The sequence below is a fragment of the Bos indicus genome, chromosome 19 (genome assembly GCF_029378745.1).
Source record: "Bos indicus isolate NIAB-ARS_2022 breed Sahiwal x Tharparkar chromosome 19, NIAB-ARS_B.indTharparkar_mat_pri_1.0, whole genome shotgun sequence".
NCBI lineage: Eukaryota > Metazoa > Chordata > Mammalia > Artiodactyla > Bovidae > Bos > Bos indicus.
In genome coordinates, this window is record NC_091778.1 from 50,020,713 (window position 1) to 50,035,154 (window position 14,442).

Consider the following 14,442-nt stretch of genomic DNA (forward strand, 5'->3'; position numbering starts at 1 on the left):
ATAGCATTTGTCTTTCTCTAACTTATTTCACTTAGCATAATACCCTCAAAGTCCATTCATATTGTTGTAAATAGCAAAATTTTCATTCTTTTTTATGACTGAGTAGTATTCCAGCGTGTGTGTACATAAACCATGTTTTTTCTATCCATCCGTTAATGAACACAGGTTGCTTCCTTATCTTGGTGATTAGAAATAATGCTGCTGTGGACATTGGGGTGCACGTGTCTTTTCAAATTAGTGTTCTCTTTTATTTTGAATATATAGCAAACGTGGAAGTGCTGGGTCGTATGGTAGTTCTATTTTTAGCTTTTTGAAAAGCTGCTGCATTGTTCTCCACAGTAGCTGCACCAATTTACATTCCCACCAGCAGTGTGCAAGGGTTCCCTTTTCTCCACATCTCCACTGACATTTGTTATCTGTGGTCTTTTTGATAAGCCATTCTGACCAGGTGATAATCTCATTGTGGTTTTAATTTGCATTTCTCTGATTAGCAGTATTGAGAGTCTCTTCATTTACCTGTGGCTGTCTGTATGTCTTTGGGAAAATGTCTGTTCAGGTTTTCTGCCCATTTTTAAATTGGGGTTTGTGTTTTTGATATTGAGCTGTAGAGCTGTTTTTATACTTTGGATATTAACCCCTTGTCAGTCATGTCATTAGCAGATGTTTTCTAATTTTAAAGGTTGTCTTTTTGTGATGGTTTTCTTTGCTGCGCAGAGCTTTTAAGTCTAACTAGGTCTCATTTGTTTCACTTTCAATTGTTTATTTTTGGTTTTATTTCCTTTGCTTTAGGAGATAGATCCAAAAAGGTATTGGTATGATTGTTTCAAAAAGTGTTCTGCCTATATTTCCTTCTAGGAGTTTTATGGTTTTGGTCTTATATTTAGACCTATAATCCATTTTGAGTATATTTTTTGTATATGGTGTGGGAAAATGTTCTAGTTTCACTCATTAATATGTAGTTGTCCAGTTTTCCCAGCACTACTTATTGAAGAGACAGTCTTTATTGTATTTTTTGTCTTGTCATAGATTATTTGCAATCTGTATATATACATGATTGTTTTAAGTTGCTGATCTCTCACTTTCAAGCCCTTTTTAACAGCCCTGCATTTGTACTTTCCTCCCCTCACAATTACTGTTTTTGATTTTATATTTTATATCTAATTATTTTGTGGATCCCTTAACTGGGCTTCCCTGCTGGCTAAGTGGTAAAGAATCCGCCTGCCAGTGCAGGAGATACAGGTTCAACCCCTGGGTTAGGAAGACTCCCTGGAGAAGGAAATAGCAACCCAGTCCAGTATTCTTACCTGGGAAATTCCATGGACAGAGGAGCCTGGCAGGCTACAGTCCATGGGGTCACAAAAGAGTCGGACACGACTTGGCAGCTAAACAACAGTTCCTTATTGTGGATATTCATGATTTTGCTACTTTTGTCTTCTAACCTTATTAGCTTTGTGTGTGGGTGATTTCCTACCTTTTCTGTATGGTTGCCTGTACCAGTGAACATTTTCATTTCATAATTTTCATGTTTCTACTTACAGCCTTTTTTTTTCATTCAGAAGTTCCTTTAACATTTGTTGTAAAACTGGTTTGGTGATGTTGAACTCTTAGTTTTTGCTTGTCTGTAAGGCTTTTGATCTCGCTATCAAATCTGAATGAGAGTCTTTCTGGGTAGAGTATTCCTGGTTGTAGGTTTTTCCCTTTCATCACTTTAAATATAGCCTGTCACTCCCCTCTGGCCTGCAGAGTTTCTCCTGAGAAGTCAGCACATAGCCTTGAGGGAATCCTCTTGTTTCTTCTCCCTCATTGCTTTTAGTAACAAGAGCAGTTTTTAATTTTTACCCTTAGAACTAGAGTTGTCTTGTAATGTGGGACTTCCTGCACTTCCTGGACTTGGATATCTGTTCCTTTCCCAGGTGAGGGAAGTTTTCAGTTATTATGTCCTAAAATATGTTACCAGCTCCTTTTTCTCTCTCTTCTCCTGGAACCTGTACAATGGGACTGTTAGTGCACATGATACTGTGCTAGAAATCTATTAAAATGTTGTCATTTCTTATCATTTTCAAAAATTCATTCAGTGTCACTGATTTCCACTGCTCTCTTCTAGCTGGCTGATCCATTCCTCTATATCATTTAGTCTATTTTTAATTCCTTTTAGTGTATTTTTCATTTCAGTTATTGTATTCTTCATTTCTGTTTTGCTCTTTAGTTTCTCTTTGTTAAAAACTTTGGCTTCTCATTCTGTGCAGCTGTTGTTCGCTCGAGTTCTTTGATCATCTTATACGATCACTCCCCTGAACTCCTTCTCTGGAAGACGTCTGTCTCCGCTTCACTTGGTCCTTCTGAAGTCTCACCTTGTTGCTTTGTCTGGAACGTGTTCTTCTGTCACCGCATTTTGCCTAAGTTACTATTTTTATTTTTGTGTATCTGGTATGTTGATTATGTTTCCCTACTAGAGAAGTGGCTTTTTGTTGGAAATGCCTTATGCGTCCCAGCAACATGTCCCCCTCTCGTCACCTGAGCTGTATGCTCTAGCAGTTGTCCCTATGAGGACTGCATGGGGCCTTCGGTTGTGGTGGGCTATTCGGTACGCTTGATTAGCCCTTGGTCCAGTTGGTTGCCAGGCCTTGCCTTGTGCAGCTGCTGGTTGGCTGGTCAGAAGGTGGCTAACTGTGTAACCTCAGAGACCCCCAGGGCTAGTGCTGGCTCAGTGGTGGATGGAGTCACTCTTGAAGGCTGCAGAGCTGTTTCCTGCTGGTTGGTGGGTAAAGCCGTATCCTGGCTTAGTGCTGCCTTATACATGGGCAGAGCAGGTCTTGGAGTCTGGTTGCAGAGCCCAGAGCTGGTGTCTGATTGCTGGGTGTGGACAGTTCCTGACACAGTTGGGTACAGGGTCTGGGGTGTCCTGAAGCTTGTGTTGGCCTGCTAGTGGCCAGGGCTGGGGCCCAGCTGTCCCAGTGAGGGGTCTGGCCTGCTGATCCACTTATTGCAGGACTAGTTTTCTTGCATCTGATGTCTGTCCCCTGGTGGGAGAAACTGGTCCAGAGGCTAGAGCAGGCTCCCTCGAGGCCAGGGCCAGCGGATCTAGATCTTGGATCTGCTGCATGCTCACTGGTGGGTGAAGTTCAGGGGGTCTTAAGGCAGCCTGTCGGCTGATGGATGGGGCTGTGTCCCTGCTAAGTTGCTTGGCCTGAGGTGTCCCAGCACTGGTACCTGCAGGCTTTGGGTAGGGCCAGGTCTTGGTGCTAATAAGCTAGAGGTAGGATTCCACAGTGCCACTTGCCAGCACGAAGGTCCATCCATGTGGCAGATGGAGTTCCTCACAACGGCTGCCACCAGTGTCTGTGTGCCCAGGGTGAGCTGCCGCTGCCACCTGTCTCACCAGGAGACTCTGAGTTCAGGAAGTGGGCCTGGCCTAGGCTCCTCTCAAATTACTGCTTCTGTCCCCAGTCCCAGAATAGAGATTTTGTGTGTGCCCTTTAAGAATGAAATTTCTTTCCTGCAGCCCTTTGGGACTCCTAAAAGTAATCACCACTGCCTTCAAAGCCAGATGTTCTGAGGGCTCATCTTCCCAGAGCAGGACCCTCAGGCCAGGGAGCTTACTCCTTTGGGAGAACCTCTGCAATGTAATATTCTCCAGTCTGTGGTCCCATACGGCTTGGGGTATGGGACTTGACTGTATTGCAAGTCTGCCCCTCCTACCATCTCGCTGTGGTTCCTTATTGATGTCTTTAGTTACAGAAGATCTTTTTTGGTAGGTTCCTATCTTTTTAATCAACTGTTGTTCAGCACATGGTTGTGGTTTTGGTGTGCCCATGAAAAGAAGTGAGTTCAGATTCTTTGTACTCTGGCATCTTGGCCATCCTCCCTTCCTTATATCTTTTCCATGAGTAAGGAGAAATCCCTTCCTAAGCACCTTGTAATAAGATACACAGCAGGATCTCATCGTGATGCAAACCTGGCCGAGGCATGTTGCTCTGTGACTTGAGTTGGGGAGGCGATAGTGAGGCCTCGTAAGAGCTGGGTTTGCTTTACATTTGGCGTGAACAGGACTCATGGAGGAGGAGGCTTCTGGCGTCCAGGGCACTGCCCACTCAACACAGTGTTAATTGTAGTCACCATACTTGTACACTGGGGCTTCCCTAGTGGCTCAGACAGTAAAGAATCTGCCTGCAGTGCCAGACACCCACATTCGATCCCTGGATTGGGAAGATCCCCTGGAGAAGGGAGTGGCAACCCACTCCAGTATTGTTTCCTGGAGAATTCCATGGACAGTGGAGCCTGGTGGGCTACAGTCTGTAGAGTAGCAAAGAGTCGGAGACAACTAAGCAACTAAAACTTTTACTTACTGTACGTTAAATCCCCATGACTTATTTATTGTATAACGGGAAGTTTGTACTTCTATCTTCACTCATTTGTTCTACTGAGGACCTTTTTGTTTTTTGTAAATGAGATATTATGTATGTATTATATAAATACTTAACATAATTTTTTTTTTGTGCTATGCAGCTTGCGGGATCTCAGTTCCCTGACCAGGGGTTGAACCCAGGCCACAGCAGTAAAAGTCCAGAATCTTAACTGTTAGGCCGCCAGGGAAATCCCTAACTGAAATATTATTAATGTTTACAGTAGAGAAGTTCACAATCTCTGCAGTGATAAAACAGTAGGTTCTAAAACAATCTGAAGATTGAGAGATAATTAAATGTGTAACTTTTAGTCTGACAAAAGTTCTAGATGATAACTAACCATGAGTCTTTCAGAGAAATCCCATCAAAAAAAGGGGGAATCCATTTTGTTTATGGGGAGTTTGTGTATTGTAGATTTCCAAGGCAGCAAAGTGGTATTTCCTCAATTTCAGAACTATTTTAATACCGCTTTCTATGTAATATATTATAGAGCTGATTCAAAATATTAACCATTCAAGAATTAGACAAAACTTGGGATTTCCCTGGTGGTCCAACGACTAAGATTCTGCATTTCCAATGGAGGGAGCCAGGATTCATTCCCTGGTCAGGGAACTGGATCCCACTTGCCCCGACCAAGACCTGGGGCATCCAGATAAATTAAAAAAAAAATTTTTTTTAAAAAGGAAAAAAATCAGAACATTTGTTTGATCTCTAAATCTTTGATTATGGTTCCAACCAAGACTTCTAGCTCGGAGATGCACCTGTGCGACAGTTGGCACTTCTGCAACCCTGGCCCCTGCTTTTCTAAAGCAGAGGAACGAAGCGCTGTGTAAAACTGCTTTTAAGTTACATAAATGACTCTGGGCTACAGAACTACATGTTGCTATTAGTTACAAAAAAGTAATTGGTATTTCAAGAAATCAGACCAACATAGTTCTGTGATTTATGTCATTTCTGAGATTTTTATCCTCAAGATACTAAACTTTTAGCTTTTAGTCTAACAGCAATAAAAAAATTGTACCTTTAATATTTTCTAGGTGCCCAAGGTCCTAATGAAATGCAGTCTAAAAAACCCTCAACACTTCCATGCTCTAGCTCACAAGAAGAGGAAGTGCTGAACCCTCCCTCTAGTTTTTTGTCCAAGAGCAGGACATCCTTTGTTGAAGACAGTGAGTAGTAACGCACAGAGTTCTTGAGACTGTGGCTGGGAGCTGGCGGTGGTCGATCGTGAGCAGTGCTCTTAGCCTTTTTACTTTTGTTGCTTTATGGTTAATGTGATTCTTTTTGGTTTTACATGACCTCATTTGTAAATGTTTACTATTATGAACTTGGATGTCTTCTTTTTTTTTTTTTTTATTTTATTTTTAAACTTTACAATATTGTCTTCTTAAGATGGTCTTTGGTCATATGTTTTGCATCCACTTTTATTATCTAAATCCTCTCAAAGGCTTTAGGACAGTAAGAGTCTCTGATATATTAGTTTATCAGTTGGTGGCCTTCAAATTATATTAACTTGAAAAATATTCTCATTTCATATTATCTCTAGGATTTTCATATGGTTAGTATTATATAAAGTCATAGTTAACGGCTATTTTTATAACGTATAGATGAACCATAATTTATACAGCTATTCAAGCCATTTAGGTTTTTAGTAATTTTTCATTATTTTAAAATAACTTTTTAGGAAACTATTATAATAATATTAAAATTATATTCTTCCTGATTTAATTAGGTCCCTACTTGTTCATTTAGAATGAGTCCCTATTTCCATTGTCTTTTTGGTGTACTTTTCTTAAAATCAGATTTAAAATATATTTCTAAATAGTGTGTGTGCACTTGTTTGTATAGGGTATATGTATATGTGAAATGATTTATGTCTCAATGTCCACTTTACTTTGTCCAACTAACAGAAATTTCTTCTGTGGATATGATTCCAAGTGCTAGGAAGTTAGGGGAGCCTATCCGGTCAGCTATTCCTTTACATCCCCCTTACCACCCTTCAGAGCCTCGAGCTCCCTGCCCCATAGGAAAAGAATACTTGCGTTCAAGTCACTGCTCCCCTACCATGAATTCTACCGGAGAAGGCACGGCATTTTCTACGGTAAGTGGAAAAGCTTGCTTTCAGCTGGACCAAAGCCTATAGATTTATTTAAAAGTTCTCTGCTAGACTAGTAGTCAAGAATACTGCACTAACCAGAGAGCACTGTAGTTCTTAAAATTCACCTCTGCATACACCTGCATATTCTCAGCCTGGGAAGATAGGGACAGGGTGACTGTAAAGGGGAAGTAGGATGAGCCGACACTTACTGAGTGCTCATTTGTGTTACGCCCAGTTCTGCATACTTTACAAATACTGGATAAATTACTTCTTAGAACACAGCTCTGAAGTAGATACTATTTTTATTTCTTATGGGGAAACTGAAATACAGGGTTTAAGAATCTTGTCTGAGGTCACACAGCAGTTGTAGAATTAGGATTAGAATTCAGGCATTCTAGCTTCAGAACCCATATTGTATATATCTAATTTAATAACTGAAATTATTTAAAAGAAAGTATAAAAAATAATCTTTCAGCCATATTCCTATTAATCCAGCATGAACTACTATTAACATTCTGGCCTATTTGTTTCTACTCTTTTCTTTGAAAATAAAAGCCTTTTTTATACAGTCATCATGTTCCTATTTCCCCAGCAACAAGAGCACTCAGGTATGTGCCAAGAGTAGGTATATTTAAAAAATAATACACTGTCATTAAAAATTGAAACAGTACCAGAAAAGTAAGTTAGCATTAGGTGACTGTCATTCTAAACATTCTGAGCATCAGTTTAGGTTGGAGGGTGAACGGATAAAGAGAGAAAGGGATCATAGGTTAGTGGTTACTTTGAGGGGGCTTGCAGAGGTGATGGAAGGGCTTCTGAGTTGTTGGGAATACTCTTTTTCTTTACTGAGTGGCAGTTAAATGGAAATAATCATTTTGAACCAGTTCTTGAGAAGGACACTAACTTCAGTTTTAAAAAGGTTTCTTTTAAATATGATTGTAATATAGTTTTTACTTAAAGGCATTAAATTTAATTTTACTTTAATAGAAGAAAAAGATACTGAAGTGAAATTAAAGAGATAGTTAAACATCAAATGTTTCTTAACCACAAGAAATAATTTCCATAAGATTCCCTCCAAAGTTAAGGTATACATTGTTTAAAATGTTACATTTATATTCATATTTTAGAGGTTTTGCCTATTTGTTTTGAAGTTTCTGTTGACTCCTTCATATGAAAGAAAATGATTTTAATACTTTCCACTTGTGATTTGATCATTTTTTCACTGTCCAGGTGTAGCCATAACCTCTATAAATTTTCATATTTGAGACCACTTCACTTGCATTTATATTTGAATGACATCCTGAGCCATGCTTTTTCTTTGAGGACAAGTTTACAGACATTGCTCCATTCCTTTGGCATTGGTGATCAGTAGAGTGTTTTGACAAATGGATTTTTTAAAAAGGCAAAACATGGAGAATAAAGGGACCTAGCTTTCTATCACAGGTCCTCCCTTCCCATCACACACAATGTTGTTGTTTATGTCTTCCCTGTATCTTTTTCAAATAAATTCTCCTTTGTTTTTAATAGGAACCAGACAATAGAGTTTCCTTAAGTTCCAAGTTGTCTCAAGATAGCAAACAGGAAATGTATCCAGCTCGGGACCAAGGCCCTAGGACAAGGAAACTTCCCAGAGAAAAAAGGTAACAGCACTGCAGGCTTCGGTGTTGCGGGTTGTTACAGGGGTTTGCGGAGGTAAGGGTATACTCTCCAGACGGAGCTGTGAAGGCCAGGATGAAATATTTGGCAAAGCATGTATTACAGTTGTTCTGAACTAAGTAATGTACACTTGTCTATTTAAATGTCATATCCTTTTTATTACAGATACGAAAACAGAGCTGCAGTCTCATCCTGGGATTCAACTTTCTCCCAGAGGGCAGGAAAAAGGTTAACAGAACAAGAATTACATGCAGTATCAGAGAAACTATCTCAGCGCCTCTCTGAACTAGATTCGGCAAGTCTTATTTTTTTGTCTTATCTGTATTGAGATTGCCATAGTTGGTGAGCATTTAAGTGATTTTCCAATTAAGGTGAGAGCTAAGCTTAATGAACTAGAAAGTTAATTTTATCTTAGTTACTGTGAAAATCTGTAAATCAAGCAGGTGGGACATAGGCTGAGAAATTATCTCCTAGCCTTTTATTGTATAACCAGATTTGGTACATATTCATGCAAATTTTATCAAATTCTGATTAAATAACAGATGATTACATTAAACCATGTATATTTAGATGCATATGTATTGTTTCTCTTTGTCACTAAAGACATTCTGATATAAAATTGGATGAGCTCTGATTTTCAAAAATAAAATACTGTAGTTTGGAGATATCATTGAATAAATATATTAAGTCCTATGTAACTTACTTTTAAGGTTATTGGAACTGATAGTCTGTGGCACTGATACATATCCTTTAGAAACTCTGCATAAGCGTCTGAAAACTTGTGCCTGAACCTGTGCCTAATTATCAGAGAAAGCTTTTAAAAGGTTTTATCTGTCTAATCCTTCCAACTTGCATTCTGCTGAAATCAGTAACAGATGTTAAAAATAATTTTCTTGATAGATGTTAAAAAGTGCCCTGGGTGATCGAATGAAAGAAAAGACTGGCTCCGAAGAGAATATTGGAAATGAAGAGGTGGGAAGTGGAAATGATGAGACACTGTCTCAGCACAGTGATGGCATTGTGGAGTACGGACCGAAGAAGCCAAGGCCAGGTAAAGCCTGTGTGCATTTCATCAAGATCCGTTTGAATTTTATCTTGTTCTTTTGTTTGGAACATATTCTACTATTTCTTCATTTTCCTGACTTTGTGTTGGTTTCTGAGCAGTATGTAAAACAGCCACTCTCTCAGTCCTGAAGGAGTAGTCTTGCACAGGAGGACTCTTAGCATTCAGCCCATCCCTAGCTCCTGGTTGGTTCTCAAATCTTTGTGGTTGTCCAAACCACTCTCTTTTCTTAATGGCTCCTGGTAGTTGAGGGTGTGCCCTAACCCTTTTTGATGTGGGTTTTTTGTCATTTGGGTCACTCAGCTAGTGTCTGGATTCTTTTCAGAGGAAATTATTCCATATGTAGTATATGTTAGTGTCTCTGGAGGAGATGAATTCAGGAGCCTGTATATTACCATCTTGAACTGGAACCCTCTCACCCCTGTCTTTTTACTTAAAAAAAAATTTTTTTAATGTTTTAATTGAAGGATAATTGCTTTATAGTATTATGTTGGTTTCTGCCAAACATCAACATGAATCAGCCATAGATATACATATGTCTCCTCCCTCTTGAACTTCCCTCCCACGTCCCTCCCTATCCTACCCTTCTAGGTTGTTATAGAGCCCCAGTTTAAGTTCCCTGAGTCATATAGCAAATTCCCATTTCACCTGTCTTTTTTGTTTAACAGCATTGTGTTACCTGTCTAAATATGCTATTTTTTTAAATTTACATAGATACTATATATAGTATTCTGCAACTTTTTTTTTTCCTGTTAACATTGTTTTAGAAATCTGTTCTTACTTCTGGTTCACTCATTATAACTACTGTGTAACAGAGTTCATGCTTCCTTGGTGACTAAGACGGTAAAGAATCTGCCTGCAATGCAGGAGAGACCTAGGCTTGATCCCTGGGTTGGGAAGATCACCTGGAGAAGGGAATGGCTACCCACTCCAGTATTCCCAGGGCTTCCCTAGTGGCTCAGACAGTAAAGAACCTTGCCTGCAATGTGGGAGGCGTGGGTTCAATCCCTGGGTTGGGAAGAGCCCCTGGAGAAGAGAAGGGCTACCTACTCCAGCATTCTTGCACAGAGAGTTCCACAGACGGAGGATCCTGGCGGGCTGCAGTCTACAGGGTCATGAAGAGTCGGACATGACTGACACTTTTCACTGATTTCATACAGTGTGATTTCATACACTCATTTACATGAGTGTGTATTTTTATTTATGTATATGTGGATTTTTTTTGCTTCCAGATTTCAAAACTACAAACAGTTCTGCAATGAACAACTTGTAATATGTGCAAAAGCTGCTCTAGGATCCACATCTACTGGAATTGGTAGATCAGGGGTTTACACTTTCTTACCATTGCCAACTTCCCCTCCAGAGTGATCGCACACATTTGTACTTACATGAGCAATGCCTGACAAGTTTCCGGTTTGCCACATCCTTGCAGATGCTTCCTACTGCTTTTTCAAATAATTATCCCATTTTCCAGCAACTAAAATTCTGCATTCATTTTTATCTACTTTGGTCATCCCTTGTTTCTCTAGAAACAGTCCATTTCTCATCCAGAACTTACTTTTCAGATTTGTTTTTTAACTTTAAGAATACTTTTTCCTTGTCTTGATTATTTCCTCTCTTCCCTGAGATTTGGCTTAGGTAATCTCTAGGAACCCTCATCCTGTAATGTGCATGTTATACCATTTTGAAAACACATTGTAAGTTAAAATTTTATGTTTATTGGATCTTCAATTTCTAAAGAATACATTGTGGACATAGTAAAAATGTTATTAAAACACCATTTAAAACAGATTGTGTAAGTTAGTTTTACTTAATTTGAAAGATTTAAATTAAGAGAGTAAAGAGACAAATAAAAGCTCAAGGACACTTCTCTGGAAAAATTTATTTAGAAAGTTATCAAATCTTTCAAATTTCCTTGATGTCAGAGCTGTATTGAATTACTTGCTTTTCCAAAAAGGCACAGCATCCCCCTCTTCACAACTAGCAGATTCCTAAGTTTATCTATAAACAATGGGACATAAAAAGTTTTGTGGAGGGAAATAATTTGTTAGATCTCACAGGCAGTGTGGAATATGGGGGCTGGATCACTAAGTAGGGAAGAACAGGACTGCTTAAAAAGGCTAAATAACTTCTGTGTGTAAGGTGCTGCTTTATAAGGGTAAGGTGTGTGTGTGTACACATACCTACACACTTACATCCCCCTCCTCAGGACCTACATAGGTAAAAGGTGAGCGGACACATTGCTATGGTTTACCTTTTTTTTTCCCTCTCTCTACCACCAAGAGTACTAAGTACGGGCCTTTGTGTGCAGCAGGCATCCCACATATTGCTCCATTTTCAACCCAAAAGTGAATATAGAAACTCAGTACATCTTTGAAACATTTTGAGTACATGTTTATGTGCATTTGTCTGTCTGCTTGGTATGATGAAACATACAAATAGAAGTTACTTAGAGGAGAGTACATTCAGCACATTCACAGTCTCTTTGGATTTGGTAAAAATCAACTATTTGGTGCCAGCTTAACATTTCTGGCTCTCAGAAACTCACGGTACATGTCTCTCTGGTGTTGCAGGACTTGCCATGCATAGAAAGGCACCCTCCAGATCTCATTCACTCTCTCCATCTCCAGTTAACAAAAACAAACAATTCCAGATGGAGAGAAAAAAGCAGCGAAAACCAAAAGAAACAGATGTCCGCCGATTTCAAGCAAAGGTATATCCCATCTCTTGACTGTTACTAGGCAGCAGGTATTACCATTATTTACCCTCAGCCAGATGCTACAGTGAACATGCTGTTGATGAAAGGCATAAAATGCATTTAGGATTCTTGAGCTGAGTGGATGACAAAATCATGTGACATGGCTTTTATGGTCCCCCATTATAAAACTTGTGCTCCTGAAACTCTAACAAAACTAACCTTATATAGCCCAGTGCTCCAGTGGATTAAGAAAGTGTATCAGAGTAGACTGATATTTTCAGAGAGAGGTTTAGAAATAAAGAGAACTTGAGGTGGATTAGATGTGACAGACCATTTGAGTTACAGATGGGATGAAAATCCCCAAGACAGGAATGAAAGGAGGTGGCTAGTGGTCAACAGGAGAATGTATGATTACTGAGGAAGACTTTCTGCTGTGGAATAGTGATTTTGAAATGTAGCATAAATTTAGAACACTTAAGTTGCTTGCTGTCCTATGTTTTATAATGGTGAAAACTAACTCAGTATGTAATTCAACATGTAACTTCCATCCAAGGGTGTATCAAAATAATTATAAACTGTGGGAACAAAAAAACAACATTAGGTAAAGTTTTATGTCTCAGGTGTCTGTTAAATAATATATGTTTATTGATCAGTAGCCTGAAAGGAACTTTAAAAAAAGTGATTCGAATGGCAGTCTTAGGTAGATTTTTTTTCCTTCATTTTCATTTGTATGTTTTTAATAACTATAATATCATACTGCCTTTCCCTGTAGGCAATAACCGAGGCATTTGAAAAGGAACTAAGAAGAAATAAAGTTCAAGAGAATATTGGACCTCTAGGAATAAATGACGAGGAGGAAACAGTGGGTAAAAGTCTCTGCTGTAATAAATGCCATTTGATCAAATCAGTGGAAAGTACAGAGATGATCTTTTTAAATGGAAAAAAGAATCAACAGAACCTTAATCATTAGCCTCTTAGAAAAAAGCAGAATTTCATTTCATGGATGTGGATTTTCTTTTATTCATAGGGTAACCAAGCTGCTAAAATGTGGTACCAGAAACACTAGTATTTTTTCCTGCCTGCCTGAAACTTACATCAGTTTTAAGGGCTTCTATTGTTTTATCAGTTCACCAAGGCTTTAAAGACAGTCTGGACTGACAAGTTAAAGAGGGAGAGTAAGAAAAGACAGAAAATCCCAGTTCTAAGCTTGGCTGGAACAAACCCAAAGCATAAGTTTTCATTGCCTTTCAAAAGAATAGTTACAGAAGCTAAATGAAAGCATGGAAGAAAATGCTTATGCTAAAATGTTCACAAACCAGGATATAGAATATAGTATGGTTGTAACTAAACATTGTCTTAGAACTTTTGTAATCCACATGGAAAAGCCTGTCAAAGAAGCAAGCACATCAGAACAGTGTCAGTTGTTGTATTTAGCGGGTAGGACTATGGCAACTATGAAACTTGAATAAGATTCAGTGCTTTTTCAAACTCCACGGGATGCCAGAAACTAGAGGTATTTCACTTAGAGTAGGTAAAGACTAACCAAATTTTAGAAGTCTGAAGTAAGGTAGTTTGGTTGGGAATTATGTTGACTATTTTTGCTGATATGTAATATTTAAGATGATATATGAAAGAGCTATTAGACTTCTCATTCTATTGTTTTCTGTCTAAGGAAAAAATATACAGAGAAGCTGTTCATAAAGGAACTCCAAAACGAAGCCAGCCCTGGAAGATTTACTCTAGAAAAACCACAACTCCAAGTCCAAGAGGTGGCTTGCCAAAGCCAAATAAAGCAGTTCCAAGTAAGAACCACAAAATTGTACTTTATGGAAAACTGGCATCCTTTGAAAGTGCACGCTGCCTGCCAAGGACACAGCACTGAAAACTAACATCTACCAGTGAGCTGGACAAAGTGCCCTCTTCTGCCACTGCCGTATGCTAAAGAGAGATAAAACTCTTCAATGAGCCATTTCTTTAAAACTCTTAAGTATATGCCAGTACATTGGCACAAAGGAATGCACTGGCTATGACCTGCTGTTCCAACTTGAGCTCTCTCTGTTCACTAAGTGCTGGCTGCCTTTTCTTTGTTTCTGGGAAGTTGGTAGAACCAAAGCAAGCAGAGAGCCTATCCAGCTCCTGTATAGTGACAGTTGGCACCGAGGTGCAGTTTCAAAGACCACTGACCTTCTAACTACATCCTATTAGACACAGACTTTCCCTCCTGGGAGGGTTGGAGAGTCTGTTTGACCACACACAGAGCATCCACCCCAGGCACTGAGTCAGCTGAGCAGTTAGGATGGACTTCACAAGACCAGCATGTCCTCAGTCAGAAATGTTGAGCTTATTTTCATCCTTACTAGTTGGCTTGTCCCAATCAGAAAAGGAATGCAAAAGTAATAACATACTTCTAGACTTGTTCTTTTCAGGCTCAGAGCCATATCACGTAGATAAGCGTTGACTGAAGGTTGAATGAGGTTTCTTCTTAAAAGCTGTCAGCAAGTTTCTCAGATTACAAAAATTTTTT

General features: G+C 39.1%; 1 protein-coding gene across 2 annotated transcripts in view; it reads left to right on the forward strand.

Moving 5' to 3' along the window:
- Positions 1-14,442, forward strand: part of CEP95 (centrosomal protein 95) — a 44,483-nt gene that overhangs the window by 17,131 nt on the left and 12,910 nt on the right. For both annotated transcript variants that reach the window (XM_019980750.2, XM_019980749.2), the window contains exons 7-14: positions 5,441-5,572; positions 6,314-6,504; positions 8,029-8,141; positions 8,323-8,452; positions 9,058-9,208; positions 11,794-11,933; positions 12,691-12,780; positions 13,591-13,720. In XM_019980750.2, coding sequence (XP_019836309.2) covers positions 5,441-5,572; positions 6,314-6,504; positions 8,029-8,141; positions 8,323-8,452; positions 9,058-9,208; positions 11,794-11,933; positions 12,691-12,780; positions 13,591-13,720 — 1,077 coding nt within the window. The remainder of the gene's footprint in view (positions 1-5,440; positions 5,573-6,313; positions 6,505-8,028; positions 8,142-8,322; positions 8,453-9,057; positions 9,209-11,793; positions 11,934-12,690; positions 12,781-13,590; positions 13,721-14,442) is intronic.